Source organism: Rhodnius prolixus, unplaced genomic scaffold (assembly GCF_049639745.1).
Source record: "Rhodnius prolixus isolate KJV_2025 unplaced genomic scaffold, Rpr scaffold_7, whole genome shotgun sequence".
Classification (NCBI taxonomy): Eukaryota; Metazoa; Arthropoda; class Insecta; order Hemiptera; family Reduviidae; genus Rhodnius; species Rhodnius prolixus.
Genome location: NW_027411582.1, coordinates 36,066,832 through 36,086,907, shown reverse-complemented (window position 1 = coordinate 36,086,907; position 20,076 = coordinate 36,066,832). Strand labels below are relative to the sequence as shown.

Below are 20,076 nucleotides of genomic sequence, written 5' to 3'. Positions count from 1 at the left end.
ATCTATGATAAGAAAATTATAAAATAATAATAAGTTCCCAGAAGTGATGGCCAGTTTTCGGGATATGTTAGACCCTTCTGAAATACCAGACCATGTGCTCGGTTCATGTCCGTACAAAATGCTCTAGATCGCATAAAAATATTTTAATCTTAGCTCTAAAGAAGTAAGATTATGAATGTATCGAAAAGATGCGGTAAGTTGGATACGAAAGGGATCGATATATACAGAACAACCAGTGGATATGTACCTAGAAAAGAAAAGAAATATGTGACAAGTGTATGACTTTTGATGAAGTGAAGTTTGGGGAAGAACTTTGTGGTAAGAAGGTCTGTGTGGTTTCGGTTCTAGGGGCACCCAAATTATCTTGGGGATTTCTCGAACGATTCGGAGTCTATCTTAGCAATGGGATACTGGTTAAGCCAATATATGGAAAGTTATGATGCTTAACCTCCATACTCCATTCACCGTGTACTCCTTAAAAGTATGTTTTTACCTCTAAATGTACATTTAGATCTGAATACGTCTTGAGATTAATCAGAAAGCTGTGCGGCCAGCAACTCTTTGTTGTTTTTCAATTATCTAAAGTGTAACTGTTAAAAATTTGGATGAATACTTTGCTCTTTTTTTAATGAACAAAAACTGAAACCTAGAAAATAAAAACTACTATGATAACGTTTCTTTCTGTTACAGATGAAGGAGGCAGGTTGAAAGAGCGTTCCAGGTGAGTGGTGGGGGGTAGGTTCCCTCACAAGATGGACCACTCGGTGAAGGCGATGGATTCGCACAGAAAGTTGGTATTCTCCAGGCTGGTCGATCGGCAGCGTTTTGAAAATGATGAACTGGAAGCTCTCTACCAAAGGTATATCTTCAAATTGCAACACAGTTCGGTCAGCTCTGTGGTCTGCCTCTTTCTGCTGTTGAGCGCCCTACTGGCCAATCTTTCTTTCGTCTACACTAGAAGTCTGACTCCGCAGAACATCTACCATCTGCTGCACTGTCTACTCTTCCTATTTCTGCTGGTCTTCCTCTCAACTAGGTGAACATCTATTTCTATATATCTAGATTCTGTATTGAAATATTTGATTAAATGCACGTCTGAGGAATTGTTATTAGGCATCAACCCTTAGTGACTGTATTGTCATACCACCTCTGTACATTTAATAATGAGAATCCAATTTTCTTTGTAACTGAGAGCATAATTACAAGTGTGTTGTAATTATATCGTTAGTGTGTTTTCTTGCCCTAAAAGATGTAAATTAAGTTTTATAGAAAAAAACTACACACTATTACTTTCAAGTTCTAACTCGCTAATTTTTTGAGAACTCCAAACATTTGAGTAATATTTAATGCTTATTAACATTATACAAGGAACCATAAATTACGCTTAAAAGTAACCCTAAATTTTTTGAGCGCAAATTTACAGATTAGCTGAAAATTCATTGTTACTGAGCCAAGTAAGTGACCTGAATGTTACCACTCTTTAAAATTTGGATAATTTAGATGACTTCGTTATAATGAAATTTAACTTTAAGTAATACTTTTAGGTTGATTTCATTGCCTTAATAAGTTAATTGATTAAACTAAATAATGATTTCCTTCTTCTATATTCCAGATATATGCAAGACACATATCTACTTTGGGTATGCTATGTGATACTGTTCTTCTGCTCCACATTTGTGGCCGTTGGACTGCCGCTGGGACCGCCGTTATCCGGTCTAAGACTGGAAACTAGACGAGTATTTCCAGAAGGTGTATGGCGTGTATTGTTCGTGCTATTCGTATCTTATGCCATGTTACCGCTGAAGACTTGGGTAGCCGCACTATTCGGCCTAGCATTGCCGCTGGTACATTTGGCCGTCAGTGCCGCTTTTGTGGACATGTTTCAAAATCTTTTATGGCAACAAGTGAGTAAATTTGCTTTTCTAAAGAGGAAACACATTCTTGCGCAAAACGCATGAGACTTATCATCGAAAATACTTGTCCTTGAATATGAAAAATCGTGTGTTTTCTCATAATTCTCATTTGTTAATCTTTAATGTATATTCTTACATCGAGAAATGCAATGTTAAATTTTACGTTCAGAAAGTGATGTAAGTCTAGTATATAGTCAATCTATAGTGTTGATAAGATGAAGTACTGTAAAGGGTAAAAGGGGGAATGTGTGTGTGTGTGTTTTAAAAGAGAGCGTGAGAGAGAGAGAGCAACGAGAGACACACACTGACTCCCTAAACCCCTAAAGGGTATGTGGAGTACTGAAGGGAGAACTGCTCTGTTCAAGGTTTGAAGGCCAATCACTTAAAACCAGATTCTATTTAGGGAATTACTTTAGGAGACCAGCTCCTCCTCCCCTCTCCTGGTTCCTTTCAACATTCTCTCTTTTTTTTTTTAACTTTAGGGCGTTCTGTCTCCTACACGTGTTTTCTGGTACTCTGCAGTATGCATTCCTTAGGTAGTATTTTTATAGTCTGGCCGTATAAAATTCAGTCAGAACCTTTTTTGTGTTCCTTTTTAACATGGTCTCAAATTTTTTTCTCAAGTAATTGCTGTAATTTTAAAAATGGTATAAAATGATTGGTATTGCTGGACATGACGCCGAATTGACTTTTTAGAAAGAACCGTAATCATTCACATCCTCCAAATATGGCTGAAATGTCTCTGGAAAAGTTTACAACGTACTGAGTAGTTAAAAGAAAATCGTATGAATTATTTTCGAAAACAACTTTTAAGATGTGAAATAATCTCTTTCAATAACTTGTCAAGTTCCAAGGTGTTACCAATAAGATATATAAAGTTTAAGCTTTTTATAACTTATTGCCAGAAATATAAAAAAAATGGGATGTTATTTCCAATATTTTCTTTCTTAATACTTGTTCGCACCCACCTAATTTACACGAATTAATGAATTTTACATTTTTTCTTTTAGGTTAAAAAAAAACTAAGCAAATATTTAGTAACATAACATTTTTTGCCGCTGCATTTTTGCAGTAGTCTGCCAAACATCTGTTAGTATTTATAAATTTTATAAGCTTTTAAGTAACGCCTCAAGAGTTGATATATCGCTGAAATGAATGTTTTAATTATAAATATACCTTCTTTCTCCTGCACAATTTCATTAGAGAGAATTTTTTATAATTTTTTTTGGACTAAATATAACACTAGTTCAAAAAAGTTTAATTTAGTGGACATATGTTTTGACAATTTAAAAGAGCGTTAATTTAATAGAAACTATTTTGTTCAAACTTCTAAAAACATTTGACAGAATCATTACTGAACTATATCATGTTCCTTGGTTATTTATTGTGTCCTATTATTTGGATTTCCACCTGGAGATGGCAAATTTGCCCAAAGACTCAGAATGCCTAATTCTGGAACCAAATTCCCCCCCCGCACTAGTCCCTCCAGCAATCATCACTTACCTAATCCTTATCTCAACAAATTTCCCATTACCTTTTCCCCTTACCTTTCGGGGTGAGGGACTCACCTCAAGTATACCATGCGTGCAGCTAAACAAAAAAAAACTTAACGCTCTCAGAGCATCATTGTCGTCAAGGTGTACTTTTTCATTAACTTAAGTAGGCGCTCGTTAATAGAGCTAAGCTCCTGGAGTAGCTTCTCAGGATTGTGGCAGGCGAAGATTTGTCTTCATAATTATAAACTGGAAGTGATATGAAGAATGCTTCCTTCTATATACAGGGTGTTCAGCATAAGACTACGGTAACTTCGGGAGGCGATTCTGGGCATCATTTGCAACAAAAAATTCCATATAAACTATGGCTCGATTCGGCTCCGTTTTATAGATATTTTTAATTTTATGTTTTTTCAAGGAACTACTACTTTTTAGCAAACAGTTGTCTATATATCTCAAACTATTGTAGCTGCAGCAATTTAAATTAGCTCATTAGAAAGAAGGTTAAATTTCCTTTTAAATAAGCTAATTTGTATTCCAAAATAATAAAATTAAGTATTTCAAATTGTGGCCCAAACATAAGAAATAGCAAGTTTCTAATTTTTTCCAAAAACTTTGACTTCATTTTTCTCAAAAACATTTTATATGAAAAAACCGTGCACTATTCAGGAAAAACATCTACATACGATCACCTTTCGAACGGTATACAATGCATAGGGATTATTTTAAAAATTGATGCAGAAATCTGTGATTAATTGCAAAAAAGTAGGCCTTAAAACAGCGTCGGCTCTCCACAATCTCCTGTGTTCGGCTTATTCATTAGCACTTCATAACCTGTTAATTCCTAAAGTTTATTGAGTAGTTCAAAATGATGATTTATTCACATTATTTGGCATATTTCTTTAATTAACTACAGAATAACACACAGATCTAAAGTCGTTAAACGAAAATCCTTTCTTTCGAGATTGGTACCTAACACTCATTTAACACCATATTCATTTTTCATCTTTTTATTTTATTTTATTATTTTTAATGTAAGTTTTATATTTTTGAATATAGTTCTTAAATAAATTAATTATTAAATTACATGTTTGCAAAAAATCGCACTGGATTTGATGATTCTGATCAGTTATTTTCTTATGGTAAGTGAATTCCTTTCATAATGCCGACGCTGTTTTGAGGCCTACTTTTTTGCAATTAATCACAGATTTTTGCATCAATTTTTAAAATAATCCCTATGCATTGTATACCGTTCGAAAGGTGATCGTATGTAGATGTTTTTCCTGAATAGTGCACGGTTTTTTCATATAAAATGTTTTTGAGAAAAATGAAGTCAAAGTTTTTGGAAAAAATTAGAAACTTGCTATTTCTTATGTTTGGGCCACAATTTGAAATACTTAATTTTATTATTTTGGAATACAAATTAGCTTATTTAAAAGGAAATTTAACCATCTTTCTAATGAGCTAATTTAAATTGCTGCAGCTACAATAGTTTGAGAAATATAGACAACTGTTTGCTAAAAAGTAGTAGTTCCTTGAAAAAACATAAAATTAAAAATATCTATAAAACGGAGCCGAATCGAGCCATAGTTTATATGGAATTTTTTGTTGCAAATGATGCCCAGAATCGCCTCCCGAAGTTACCGTAGTCTTATGCTGAACACCCTGTATAGTAAGAATAGACTTCGCAATCGTGTTTTATTTTTGGCATACTATTTTTCTCTACTTTATTTGAAAGTTCATTGAATAATAATCCCAGAATGGTCTCATACTGTAATTCGCTAGCTCTTCTCACATCTATCTATTAATTTTTTTTTTACTGCAATCGTTTAATAATTGGCCAATTATTTACTAAATCTAGTGAAGAAAATTTGAACTTCAATTAGGTCATTGTTTTTTGCACTATTACTATTATTAATTAGTAAGTATTTAATATAAATTAGAATTTTCAATTCAGTATTAATAAATATAATTTAAACTTTGAAATTATAAGTTAGTATTGCCGCCTATAAGTATTATTTGAAATTTTAGACAAACCTGTTTTGTAACCTAAGAGCAACCTTCTCATGTACTGGTAAAACATCATGGTGGTGTCGTAACCTCTTGATAGTAATGATTATTTATCCGAAAAAACAACTTCTAAAATTGAATTAAGTGCAGAAAACTAATAGGTAACTTACTTAATAGAATAGTAGCAACTGGTAAACAGCAAGATTACTTACTACTGTCAGTAATGGGAACAATAATTGTAAGTAAAATTAATGTCAATCTTTTATACTTCTAAAGCTCAGTTTAATCCAATATTCTAAATTCAATAACCTACCTAAGTTTCAGCCGGGAAGCCTTTTCGTGAAGTTTAGAGTTTATTTATTCAATTATTAAAACGATTGCAAAAAAAAAAAAAATTTTAACATTGAACACCCATTTGCAATAATTAAGTACATCATTCGATATTTTCATTTTTATATACAATTGGCATTATGAGTTGTAGTTAACATTAAATTTTTTTGACTATTAAGTGTTACGTGAGATTTATGAATATTCACGTAAATGCACTTACAATGGTGCAAAGGTGAATCGTGATTACTATATCATACATGAATGTCAAGGACTACCTTTTCATAAATTTAAATAATACGTGAGATTGTTTAATGTCATTAAAGTAAAGAAAAATAGGTGGGATTTGGAAATGGAGGTGAGGATTAGTAATGAATCCCTGAGAACTGCTTTTGTTCGTTAAAACGTTGTATGTCCAGCTAAAGCAACTTAGTGCTTAAACTTGTGAAGGTCAGGGTTTCCTAATTTTCCTACAATTTGCCCGTTATTAAAATTTATGTTGATAAGCTATAAAACATTATTCGAAAAATAGTGATTATAAAAATTACGAACAATAGATTCAATTATGAAGTAGAGGACAATAGTCAGCTACATTAAACCCGACTGATACTGCAAACAATTCCATAGCTACCGTTAATTACAACACTCACCAACCATTTACATGTAAATGTAACATATAAACGAGTTATAGAACTGACTTCACCTATGAAGCAGTATGAAAAACAAACAAAATATAATTTGTTAGGAAACTCTCACGACTTCCTTCCCCTTTCCACAATTTACTAAATTAAATTTTCTTGATTGTTAGAAATAATTCTAAAGACTGTCACAGATCCCTCAGAACTTCACTGTGTTCGCCGCAAAAAAAGTTTCTCACCAAGTTGAAATTTTACAAATCCGGAATTTTGGTTAGACTTCTTAATCAAACGTTACTCTAAACTATTTCTAAAAGTGGCACTTTAGATTAGTATTTTACACACTTCATAAGAATTCAATAAAAATAAGATTGTCTAGAAAAATTATTCTACTAAATTTAGAGTGCTAAAGACTATTAAACTCTTGTGTAAAGTGGCTCTTTGTTATGAATTTTACAAATTTTAAAATTCAGTTATGAAACCATATAGCACTAAGTAGAAACGTCAAGCCTTAAGAAAAAGTATTAAGTTTACCTTGAGAATTGAAAAAGGAAGGGCGAGTTAGTGTTCATACTTAATTTATTTAACCATTTATTTATGTATTTTGTTGTTGTAGGTGGCAGCAAACGTGATCATATTCATCTGTGCAAATGTTGTTGGCATGTTATTACATTCGTTGATGGAACGTGCACAACGTCGGGCGTTTCTAGATACAAGAAATTGTATAGCCGCTAGATTGGAAATGGAAGATGAAAATGAAAAACTTGTAAGTACAGTGTTAGCTGTGGAAAAATTAGCATTATTATTTATTTATTAAGAATTTTACAGTTTGGCGTACATTTAAAATTTTTTCTTAACAACGCTTAGACTGTAAGTTGAAATCAAAATTCTATGCATGATACTAATGAAGTATCAAGATGAATGAAACCGACAGTTGTCAGAAATGTTTTCGATTTTTACAAATCTACAAAAAATGTTCTAGAACGTAAACAATGGTGGAAAATAGTAGTACAAAAAAACTCTAAACGAACGTGAATTTTGTGTGTTTTTACCACAGGAAAGGCTGTTGTTATCGGTTCTTCCGCAACATGTTGCCATGGAGATGAAAGCAGATATCATGTCTCCTGTTGAAGGACAGTTTCACAAAATTTATATTCAAAGGCACGAAAACGTTAGGTGAGTGGGTTTGTAATATACAATATTTTTTTTAACATAATTTTATTTCCTTTATGTTTATTGATTATAATTACATATTATTTAAAAGTAAATACTCGAAAATATTAATTGAAAAAAATATTTTTATACTTTTATACCCACACATAGAAAATATTTTGTTTTCAATGATAAGTTGTTCTGAATCATTTGATGAACTTCTTTGGCAAGCTGCAGTTTTTAATTGGCTGACTCACATATTTTAAATAGAACTGAGTCCTTGCTTTTCAATTCTCGTATCATTCATAAATCAATTAAATAAAACAGCAATGTTTTATTTCTTCCCACTGTGAATGTTTGCGCCAAATTGAAACAATTATAGAGGGAATTCGGCGACAGATATTAATTAGAATGTGGTCTTATTAGTTCGTTTTTTCTCCAAATGTTGAATATTGTTACTTTCTCTTACTTCAAGTAAAAGGAAGAGTTGTAATCGTGTCCAATTTTTGAAATTAAATTTTCACCACAAATGGTGTGCAAAAAAATGCGACTTTTTCGAAAATGGCTCTAACGATTTTTGTTTTTTAACTTCCATTATTAATTATACATTTGAACTCATCATAATATATTCAATTTTATTGGATACATTTTCCTATGTAAATACATAAGAGAAGAAATGTGGGTATCCCTCAAAGCATGCTTCACAACTTTTACCCAATCCGAGACATTCTAAATTCTGTATTTCATTCTGACTGACCCACTAAAACTCTATTTATTAGTACATGCATTTTCAAAAAATTTAGGGACTTATTTCTTACGAATTAATGCTATTAAGTAGTTATGTTTCGCTGTCAAGTAGAAGGGTAGTACCTGTGCTTCGGAATTCCCTACCATCAACAGTTGTTCCATTCACCTAGGTTATTTAGGCGGGGAAGCCAATAATGAGGGATCGTGATGCTTATCACATGTGTATCAACACATGTTCCCTCTTCAATATCTTCAAAGATATTCTGGAAGAAAGACTCTCCTAGAATAGAAATAACTGGACCAATGCTCCCCGAAAGTCAAAAGAGCCAGCATGTTTAGGGATAATCTCTCTAAAGCCAACTTCTCCCTTCCCTCAATACGGTGCTAGTTCAGCGCTGAAGATAGTTTGCTTTACTAACTGGCCAGTCGCAATGACAAGGCATTATTTACACAAGTCTATTCTTCTAAGTCCTTAGCCTTTGTATATTTATATAAAGGAGATATTTGTATGTAACATTGAAAATCTTTAAGTACAACTAATCCTTTAAGTTGTGAAGTACATTGTGCAACATTTATTAATAGATTTTTGTGTAGGAATAAGTAAAATTCTTGAAAACCTTTAGCCCGTTGTGTATTCATTATACATCCATCTATATCTCTTATGCCTAATTGGGAGTATTGTCGCCTAATTATATGTCTTTCTTAGTCTTAAATTGGCTTCTATGATCATAATAAAAAGTGAACTTAACAAAATTATGTTTACAAACAAAAAAAAAAGAGAAAAACCCTGGACCTAAATCCCACAATTGTAATAATTAACAAAAAAAATAACCTAAGACAAAAAGGAAAGCATATTTAATGATCAAATTTTGTAAAAATATATTATTGCTATGTTTTTCTTCTTAAAATATCTTATTATTGCAGCATTTTATTTGCGGATATTGTTGGTTTTACGGTACTTGCTTCACAATGTTCAGCACAAGAACTCGTTCGACTGCTTAACGAACTTTTTGGAAGATTTGATCAGCTAGCTAACGTATGTTAATTATTATTATTTTTAAAGAGAGAAATTTACTAATATCAATTTTAAAATAATTGTAAATCATTAATCAATTATAAATATTAATTTAGTTGATTTTTTTCCAGGACAACCATTGTTTGAGGATAAAAATTTTGGGCGACTGTTATTATTGTGTGTCTGGTCTTCCGGAACCCAGGTCAGATCATGCTAAATGTACTGTTGAAATGGGATTAGATATGATTGATGCAATTGCGTAAGTATTCTTGTGAGTCCGTAATATTTAATGCATTAAAGGCATTTTTTTGAGCTGTACTGAATGGTTAATGCAAGTCTTTCCATTTTCAGTTCTGTTGTAGAAGCCACCGATGTTCATTTGAACATGCGGGTAGGTATACATTCAGGTAGGGTACTGTGTGGTGTTTTAGGATTGAGAAAATGGCAGTACGATGTGTGGTCAAACGATGTAACGTTGGCGAATAACATGGAAGCCGGCGGAGAACCAGGGTTCGTATTTTCTGTATAATTTGTTAATTTTCTGGTTTTATTTTTAGTTATTTTCTAGTGTTTTAAGGGTAGTGTTACGTATAATTATAAAGCTAATTTGAAATTTAATACTTACAACATAATCTTTCATTTTTTTATAAGCAATATTGAACTTAACTCTTTGAGGCACACGATTTTAAAGAAAATAAAAGCCCTACTATCACAGAATTTCTTTTATTATAAAAAAAATGGAAATAAACATTCATTTCCATTATCTGACATAAGTAATCATCTCTCTCAAATAATCATCACTCTCGAAATACGAAAAAAAGAAAAGAAAAAATTAATACCATTTCAATAGTCCTTTTTTAGTGTGGGACACTGGTATTGTATAATACCACTATGCAACTAATGCTTTATATGATGTTCATTCAAACACAACTTTTTACCAAAACAAAGCGGAACTTTGCAGATAGTACAGTACTGTCCTTCAGCGCACTCTTCCTTGAAATGTTTAAGTTCCATGTTTTGACCCAATTTTTTATAAACAATGTATGAATTAACAACATCTGCAGCCAAATAATAGAACAGTGTGCGGTGCCACCATTTTTTACTAAATATAAAAATGTTTTCACTTATTTACGCATTTACCATTGGTGCATAGCACTGCCAACTGAATGAAAAACTTTAAATAACATATTAAGCTGTATGTATGAATAACTTCAACTTTTCGAGGTGGGTTAAAATATATCCCACCATGCAGCAAAAGGTGGGACAGTTTTTAACCTACCTAGCCCCAAAGAGTTAAAAGTGAGCTCTAAGGAACGTCCAAGGTAGCATCTAATTCAGAAGAAATGTAGGATTCTAATTTCAACCATTTTTGCTCTACCAACTCTAATCTAAATTGATATCATTTTTTTTTTTTTCGTCTCAGGAGAGTACATATAACACAAGCAACCCTGGATTATCTTGGAGGTGAATACGAAGTAGAAGCCGGGCATGGTGGTACTAGAAATCAATATCTCAGAGATCATGGTATAACCACTTACTTCATTGTACCGCCAGTTAGAAGAAGAAAAGTAAGTTATCTAAAGAAAAAGAAGTTTGTATGTAAGTAAAAAAAAATTAAAAATTAAATAAATATTTGTAAATGTTTAGTTAAATTTAGTGAATAGAAAGAATATGAAAATATAAATATTGTTCGTAATTTACCTGCACAGTATTTTATCTATTGTGTAAATACAAAATGATTTTTCAGTGTATACTAAAAAAACTGGAACCATAATTTTCTGTTTTAAGTAAAAATTATGGATTAAAGTTTGACAAGTGAAAACATGAAAAACAGTGATATTTATGTTTAGTGGTTAGTTAAGTGTCACTTCCTGATAGTGTGATTAACAAAGAAAAAAACAAAAAATCTCGCTACTTTATCCCCTAGATGTCTTCAAATAACTAGACATTCTGACATTTTAAGTCAGGAAACAAACAATGTACTAAAGAAGAGAAATCTGAAGAAGAGAGAACATTTGTACAAAGTTTGTGAGAAAAATGGGGCTAAAACAAAAATAAAAGAATTCCCCAACATTGTTGGGCAAAAATATCTCGTAGTTTTGAATATTATTTCAAAAAAAAAGAAAAAAAGAATTAATTTGTAGTATTTTTTTTTTTTTTTTTTGTATTATTATTTCTGTAATGTCCATACACAGCCGCTGTTGTTCAACACACTGCAGGTACGTTCAGCGCTGGGCGCCCAACGTAGGAAGCTGAGCTTCAAGAATGTGTCCAACGTTGTTGTACAGCTGTTGCATTCGATAAAATATTCTGTGGAAGTTCCATTCTCTAATATGGCCACAGCGGCGGAACATAAAGCTTCTACAGCCAGGAAGGTAAAAAGCTTAGATTTTTAAACTACAAAAACTTCTTTTATTCTTCCATTTTTATTTTATTTTTTTATTTAATTTGATTTTTTTTTTATTGAAATAGTAAATAAAATTAAAAGTAGAAACTCCTAAGAGTTTGGGTTAGTATTATTATTTTAGTAAAGTTTTTGCCCGTAATGGAGTTACCACACTATATAAACCATGGTAATATTAAAATAGTAGTGTCAAGATTTTTAGATGAACCATCCACCGAGCACCATATTATGAACTTACTTTTAGCCCCGGGTTTCTCTCATATTTTTCTACCCTGAAAAGATACGCTCCCTAGTCTTTGCTTTGGATCTTAAGGGGGAAATGTTAAACTTGTTGCAAGTGGGTATACCCATTACTTGGTTGCATGATGTAGTAGACAAGACGATATAGGCCTGTAGCAATTAACTTTGATTTTGAACAACAAACAGTCATGTGTACACATCATTAAATAGCAGGAGCCTCCTAAATTTTATTTCAATTAATTACAGTGGAGTCTCGGTTATCCGTCATGACCGGGACCACCGGACACGTGACGGATAGTCGAATAGACGGATAATGGAAAAAAACAGGAAAATTTCCAGATTCTTTTGTTTAACGTGTATAAAACTTTGTATTAACTTTGTATACTTTATTTATACGTTTATACGCTTAAGCCTTAAGGGTCAGCTATCTTTCATTATTCAATTCATTCTATTGTGTATTAAAATTAATGAATACAATGTCTGCGACATCTAATCGGTTTTGTGGGAGGTTTTGTTTGTGGTTGATCTTTCTAGGAAAAAAAACCCACAAACTGTCGAATGATGGACACGAGTATGTACCTGAAAGACAGAGGGAAAAATCTCAAAAGAAAATATTAACACTCAGCGTTGAACAGGTTTTTTATTTTTATTTTTAAATACTGAGGTCAGTGACGGTTAATTGGAATAGACGGATAAAAGGGTGACGGATAACCGAGACTCCACTTGCGTTCGTGAAAAATTCAAGTTCTATTTTGCTTTTGTCCTTCGTATTAAATAATGTTTTAGAATTTCACTGATTACAGTAATAACTTAAACAAAAAACAATAACTTGAAAACTCGTGTTTTTGCATAAATTTCGTTTCCAATATTTTATCACGAAATCTATTGAGAACAGCGTTGTTGCAAAAAAAAAAAATACACTAAAAATTGGGCACTTTATTTTAAAGAAAATTTGAGAATTTTGTATTTTATAGATATAAAAAGAATTATCAAATTAGGAAGTTTTTCAAGATTACTTACCGTTTTTCTCGTGTCCTACCTACCGGATAGTTTTAAATTCTATCAATCATTATTTTCCCCAAACCTAATTTATATACGCCATTGTCATATATCAGAAAATTTAAAATTTTCGCCTCCTTCACTCAGAATTACTCTAATATATCTTCTTAACATTACTAGAACAGTTGATGCTTTAGTATTATTCATCAGAAAAGAAAAAGTAGATTAGTTTTTGCCATCTAGTGAGAAATAATTTGAGTTTTAGTTAGAATTATTTGAAATAACTAGTAGTTTATTAGTAGTTATAATTTTTATTAGTTACAAATTACAATTAAAAAAAAAAACTATACAACCTTAGACCTTGTTTTATTTTAGTTTTATTATTATATTTTTATAGAAATTTTTCAGTACTATTGCTTAATTTTGTCAAGCTCTACATATTACACAATATTATTTGATATTTTATCGTTGAAAGTATTTTTGTTTTTATAGAAGTAACTATTTCATTTCCAATTTTGTTTTTTACTAACAGCCTTTTAAATTTTCTGTTTTTTCCATGTTTATTTATACCCCCCCCCCCGTTTAATCCAGCAATATTTGATAACTTCCAGCAATGAAAGAAATTTAAAATGATAAGCATAACGGTTGATTTCCATAATATACGAGGGTCGTTTGAAAAGTCCGTGCAAAGTCAGAGAGATAGCACCACTGGCGCGTATCGAAGTTATGTTTAGTTAGTAGCATCTCTTGAAAGAACACACACCAAGTTTCAGCCAGATCGGTCTATTTCTTTGTGTTTGGCATTCGTTTGAATCGAGGAAGTCGAGTGATTTTCAAAAAATGAACGAAAAAGAATTTCGTGTGTTGATTAAACACTACTTTATGAAAGGCAAAACGCCTGAGGAGACTAAAGAGAAACTTGATAAACATTATGGTGACTCTGCACCTTCGATTAGAACAGTTTATAAGTGGTTTCAAAATTTTCGGAGTGGCCATATGGGCACAAGTGACGCTGAACGTTCTGGACGCCCTGTTGAAGTTACTACTCCAGAAATCATTGATAAAATCCATGATATGGTGATGGATGAGAGAAGAGTGAAGATGCGTGAGATTGCTAGTGCTGTGGGCATCTCGAATGAACGGGTACATAATATTTTGCATCAACATTTGGACATGACAAAGCTATCCGCAAGATGGGCGCCGCGATTGCTCACGCTTGACCAAAGACGAAATCGTGTGAAGTGTTGCAAGGACAGTTTGCAGCTGTTCCAGAAGAATCCGCAGGACTTTAAGCGTCGTTTCGTCACTGTGGATTAAACATAGATACATCACTACACTCCTGAGACCAAAGAACAATCTAAACAATGGGTTACCAAGGGGGAATCTGCGCCAAAAAAGGCGAAGACCGTTCCTTCGGTCGGAAAGATTATGGCGACTGTCTTTTGGGATTCGCAAGGAATAATCCTCATCGACTATCTGGAAAAGGGTAAAACTATTACAGGTGCATATTATTCATCCGTTATTGGACCGTTTGAAAACCGAGCTGCAAGAAAAACGCCCACGATTGGCCCACAAAAAAGTCCTTTTCCATCACGACAACGCACCAGCTCACACCTCAGCAGTTGTGGTCGCAAAATTAATGGAAATAGGGTTCCAACTCGTTTCACATCCCCCCCTATTCTCCAGACTTGGCTCCCTCGGACTACTATTTGTTCCCCAATATGGAGAAATGGCTGGCGGGAAAAAGATTTTATTCAAACGAGGAGGTGATTGCAGAAACGAATGGCTATTTTTCAGACTTGGACAAATCCTATTATTCGGAAGGGATCAACAAACTAGAGCAGCGTTGGACGAAGTGTATAAGCCTAAAAGGAGACTATGTTGAAAAATAAAAAAGGTTTACCCCAAAAAATTAAGTAGTTTTTATTTTTGCACGGACTTTTCAAACGACCCTCGTATTTCTGTGCTATTCTAATGAAATTTCATGTTTTTCAAATTGATTTTTTACCAGTAATTTGATTACTGCTACGAGATCAAAAAAATTAACTTGCTAAGTTGATCAAAAATTAATATTTATTGAGTCAATGAATGCAAAAAACTTAGAAAAAGAAAATTCTCATAATTTTAAGTTCAATTCAGTTTTAGTTTAATTTGGTTTATTGCGCGATTCGTTATTTATAAAAAATTATCTTTCTGAATTATTATTGTAAGTTATTGATGATAACCTAAACACCAACCAATAATCATTGCTTTGGAAGTTTCAAATTTTTGTAAGTAAAATTTTTGATTTACTCAATTTTTTAAAATTAAAGTTACGTTTGTATGTAGATTGAATGAATGTTTTTTTATCATTCTTATTCTTATTAATTTTCTTTTTTCGGTAGTTGTAGTTTTTTTTAAGTTTTTGTTTTTCCTTTTTCTTTGTTTTTCTTTGTTTTTCTTTTTTTTTTGGTGTTAATTTTTTTTTTTTAGGATGCGGTAAGTGATGAGTGGTACTACCAAAGAGGCAAATACAATGACCCTCAGTACAGTAAAGTATGTTTTTCAAAAAAAAGCTTTTTGTTTTTCTCTCAATTATTTTATCATCTGGTAGTTGAAATAAAAAAAAATAAAATATCTTTTTTTTTTTAATATTACCAATACTTAATTTTTAGAAGAGGGAAAAAAGAATAATTTTTATTTTCTTTAATTTTTTTATGGCATCCTTTATCAATTTTTCTTTCAAGCCAAAAAGTTAATTTAGACCTATTAGTTCAATAAAAAAATTAATTTTGGATGTAGACGATAGATTCGAAACTAATAATGCCAAACTGTATCCCCCGATTTTGTTATCATTAGGTTTTTTTGGATTGCCTCCATATGATAGCAAATATAAAAGACATATTCACGTCAAAATAAATTAATAAATAAACATACTAGTATATTTTATTAATTTTGAAAGTATACAAATGCCTCATCATATCTTTATTTAGTGTATATGTCCGCTTTTAATTTTCACTGTATAATGGTTAATCATTACATTTTCATATAGTTATACATGCATACAATTATTAGGACATATGCATAATGTATGTAGATAAAATAATATATAACTTATCTGCTCTGGTTTTTTATTTAAACTTAGATAATCTTTAATTCATTATTTGAAATTTGCGTATTTTTTTTTTTAGCTGCTTGTAGCAAGTGAAATCGTATGCAACTATTTTTCTAATTGAATTTGTTTTTTTTTTCGAGGTCTAATCGATCACTTTTTCGTCTTGAGTATGAACAAAGTAAAGGAATAAAACAAATATACATACGACACCTTTAACAGTGTATTTTTCTTCTTAGATTCTCAGCTTTAATTAAGTCGGGTAACCAGAAGAAGTGCTGTACAATTTTTAAAGTGGCGTCTCCTTATAGTTTCAGTAGTTTGAGAAGGAGAAACCTTGCCTTTTTTTTTTAGAAGGGCCACCAGGGTTTTTGTAGGATTTGGCTGAGCAGTAACAACAACTTAGGCTTGAGACTCCCTTTATTTTTAATACAGTGTTACAACCAATATTTATCACCCAATGTCATAGATAATCCCATTAAGTGTGATAAATCATCTTAAAATTTAAAATCATTCATTTATTGGTAATCAAAGCTAAAATTTAGACTACTTTTAGAGAGGACCAAAGGAATGTCGAATATTTCAGTTACTTTTTTGTTCTATACCAGCGTTTCCCAACCTTTTTTGGCTCGCGTACCACTTGGTAGTACGTACATCATGCTAATTTGTACCACTTCGTAAAAATGTTGGTATTTCGGGAAATTTAATAATCCGAGTGTGTTATTTTATTATTATTATTATCTTTATTTGTATAGAGATACAATGTATCTGTTACAAAGGAGTTCAAGTTCATGTTCACTTTATAAACTTTGTAAAATGTAAGATCTTAGTTTTAAAACGTTTTTTAAGTAATTAAAAATTGCGTACATATTTTTCTCTTCAAAATTATTAATTAATTTACAAAGTTCTACTTTAGAATTATTATATTTGAGCCCAAATCTTATGAATTAATTTCTTTTAAGCATTCAACTACCTCTAAGTACCAATTAGATTAAATATTGCTTAGATAGAGCTTACTCATTACAATCCAGTCTCTTCAAGCAGCAGATTTTTACGTAGTTATCATTTAAGTTCTGTCACATGATAATTCTATTAAATTTTCTTTATCTTTTATTGATAATGATGTAGCTTTTCCTAAATTTTCTTAATAGAGAAGGGGGTTTGAAATCCAATTATCATTTGTGTTTTCGGGGATTTTTGGAAAAATACTCCATGAAAGACAATTTTTAATCCTTTTAAATGTGCTATTTATATTTTCTCGTATATCTTGAGACAGACTAACCTTATTACGAAGTACATTCTAACAACTTTACTGTATAATATTATTAATTAAAATAATGTTTATGTATTATAGGAAAAAACGTTTCTATGGTGTTTATATGATTTAATTTTTGGTTTATTTTTATGTCCGCCCATTATTGATAATTTTTCGCGAACCACCAACCATCAACTCGCGTACTACAGGTTGGGAAACGCTGTTCTAGAGGATTCATTGCTTAAGTCTTGACTATTTTAGGAAGACACTAAATTTTCCAGTCATTCCCTGGAGACCTGTTCAATTTTTTTTATACTTTTTTTTTAAGCAAAGTTCATTAGCTATAAACATTGAATTAAAAAATACATAGAAGAAAAATAAGATGTTTACCTAAAGTATTTCCACATAATTTATGAACGCATGTTGCTTTTGCTTTCTTTATTATTTAAATAAATAGAACCAATTTTTTGGATATGGTAAGAAATATTATTGGTTTAGAGTTTAGGCAAAATTCCAGAGCAGTTTTATTTTTTGTGAAGTTCATTTTGTTTTATGTTGTAATTTTTTTTCATTTTGTCTTTATTTCGAAAGCTCTTCTATTTAATTTCGTTTATTTTTGTCTTATTTTTGTTCTTTTTTTGTTTTTTGAGTACGATTGGAGTGTGTGTATGATGTAAAACTTTTACTCTCCACCCTTTGTTAGGTGTTAGACCTTCAGAGAGCCCTCCATGCTGAACCAGGATCTAGACCCTTCAATCCGGCAGATCTCAACATTAGAAATGTTACACATAAGGTAAATAAAATGTTATTGGAGATGTGCACGATGTCCTTATTTTTTTTTTTTCCTGTAATTTGTATCAATAGATTTTGTAAACCTTCTTCTACTTACCTATTTATCCTATTAATATTCTGTTAAACTCTCAGAACATGCAGGTTTCTTCTGATCTTTTACTCTTTTAGTGCACATTCTCCCACTTTGGCGACAGTGTTTTTTTTTTATATATATATAAAGTAAAAGGATGGCCGACCTTTTTTTTGAGAAAATGTTTACGTATCATTTCCGAAGTTCATTATTATTATTATTTACGTAGTTTTTATTTAATTTATAATCTGCCATAATGAAGCCAATATTGAATGAATGTCTGTAAGACATGAATTATTCTTCTTTTTTTTTGTAAAGTTAAAAGATGTTAGTCCTGATCATTTTCAACATTTATTTCTGTGATAGATAAATAAATTAGTTTAGAAGGTTCGCTTTTTTGAAGAAGAGAGTCTTCAACTATAAATTCCTTCAGTATAAGAATAGTTAAAGAGCTCTTCATTGGTAGTCTTACTGCTACGCTGTTGGAGCGTAAAAGCCGAAGAAGTAGTGAGGTAATGAAGCTTCAAGAAAAATGGGCTTTTGCTAACCATCTCCATCATAGGAGTGACTTCAATCATCTTCTGATTGTCACAACTTCATTATTAGCTTTCGCCTCTGTAGGAGAGATGAATTTTAAGCCGATTCGTGTGATCTCAAAATACAAACCGAATTCAAGGCAAAATTCCATATCTGAACTTGAAGCAGTAGACTCTCAAAACAGCCGAACAAATTTTTTCTTACAGGCTGTTTGTCCCCTAACAACTCAGAACAGCACGTTAAAGCAACAGTGTACAAGCTAAGCAAGCCTTTCTATCAGTGACGTTTCCATATCGCGGGATTCGAATTACTTATACGCGGATTCCAAGTCACTGGATTTGGAATAGAATAGGATTCATCGTCGTTAAGGTTATAGTAACCAATGCAATTACTGATAATGTTAGTGTGAAGGAGGACTATATTCAACCTCTTATCAGGAATTACACTTGCTTGATATGCAAGGCCCTTTCAGATTCTTTATAGGAATTATCTTACCTAACCTTGTATAAGTGGGTTGTGAGCATTTCTTATCTTGCCCTAAAATGTGCTTTAGAATCTATCTTGCAGTAAGTTTCAAGACCTTTTCACCTCAGCTAGAGCCTTATATAAATAAGGTTCCACTGATTATAAAATGAAATTTGCTTGCACCATAGTCTATATGGGCCCCAAAAATTAAAAAAAATAGAAAAAAAATCTGTCTTACTGTACATTTTGTGGCCAAACATTTGCCAATTCATTTTCTTCTTTTATCCTAGCAGTAAATTTTCGTGTAAATATAAGTGTAACGGGGTTCGGAAAAGGTTTCCTATCTGTAATATCTATCAGCAACAAATGGTAAGTTGAATTAAGAATTTTTGTTGGTACCGTTCTATGAGAATGTACGTAATATTGATGTAGCATCCTCATATAAAAGAAGATACTGCAACTTCTTCATACATGTTTATTTGAAATAACTTTTAACTAATGTTAATACTAATTTATTTAATTACAGCTTATTACTTTCACTAATGTGGGTATTTAATAAAATACTATAAAAATTCAACTTACTTATTATTTGAAGTCCGAGTTTGCTTGAATATTTATGAAAAATAGGAAATTGTTCATCCCCCAGATCTGTAATAGTTTGCATTCTGTTAAGCTTTACTTGTAATATTACTACTTCTTTCTTAATTTTCTTCTTGAAGCTTATAACTGCACGCATTTGTTGATGTTAAGATGAACAATAAAGTTTTAATTGTATTTTTTCTGATCTTTACTTTAAGCACTTTCAAGTTGTCTACTAATTTTTTGTCTTCCTGTTCTGAAGGTACTGCTGTCGTCTGGAAAAAAATGGAAAATTTGTCCTTTCACTACCTTAACATACCTTGGTCCAACGCCAACGCTCTTCAATAGCACG

General features: G+C 31.7%; 1 protein-coding gene across 17 annotated transcripts in view; it reads left to right on the top strand.

Annotated features, from left to right (window-relative positions):
* The first annotated feature begins 752 nt into the window (after positions 1-752).
* rut (adenylate cyclase rutabaga) overlaps positions 753-20,076 on the top strand; it is a 46,686-nt gene continuing 27,362 nt past the window's right edge. For 11 of the 17 annotated variants that reach the window (XR_012454413.1, XR_012454416.1, XR_012454412.1 and 8 more), the window contains exons 1-11: positions 753-1,036; positions 1,613-1,904; positions 6,995-7,144; positions 7,436-7,554; positions 9,202-9,313; positions 9,424-9,551; positions 9,644-9,802; positions 10,716-10,860; positions 11,488-11,667; positions 15,408-15,470; positions 17,985-18,074. Coding sequence is in view for 1 of the 17 variants with exons in the window: in XM_074115207.1 (XP_073971308.1) it covers positions 753-1,036; positions 1,613-1,904; positions 6,995-7,144; positions 7,436-7,554; positions 9,202-9,313; positions 9,424-9,551; positions 9,644-9,802; positions 10,716-10,860; positions 11,488-11,667; positions 15,408-15,470; positions 17,985-18,074 (1,722 nt within the window). In the remaining 16 variants the exon portion in view is untranslated. Of the gene's footprint in view, positions 1,037-1,612; positions 1,905-5,510; positions 5,655-6,994; positions 7,145-7,435; positions 7,555-9,201; positions 9,314-9,423; positions 9,552-9,643; positions 9,803-10,715; positions 10,861-11,487; positions 11,668-15,407; positions 15,471-17,984; positions 18,075-20,076 lie in introns of those variants that run through there. The other 6 variants (XR_012454414.1, XR_012454417.1, XR_012454415.1 and 3 more) reach the window with 6 other exon arrangements.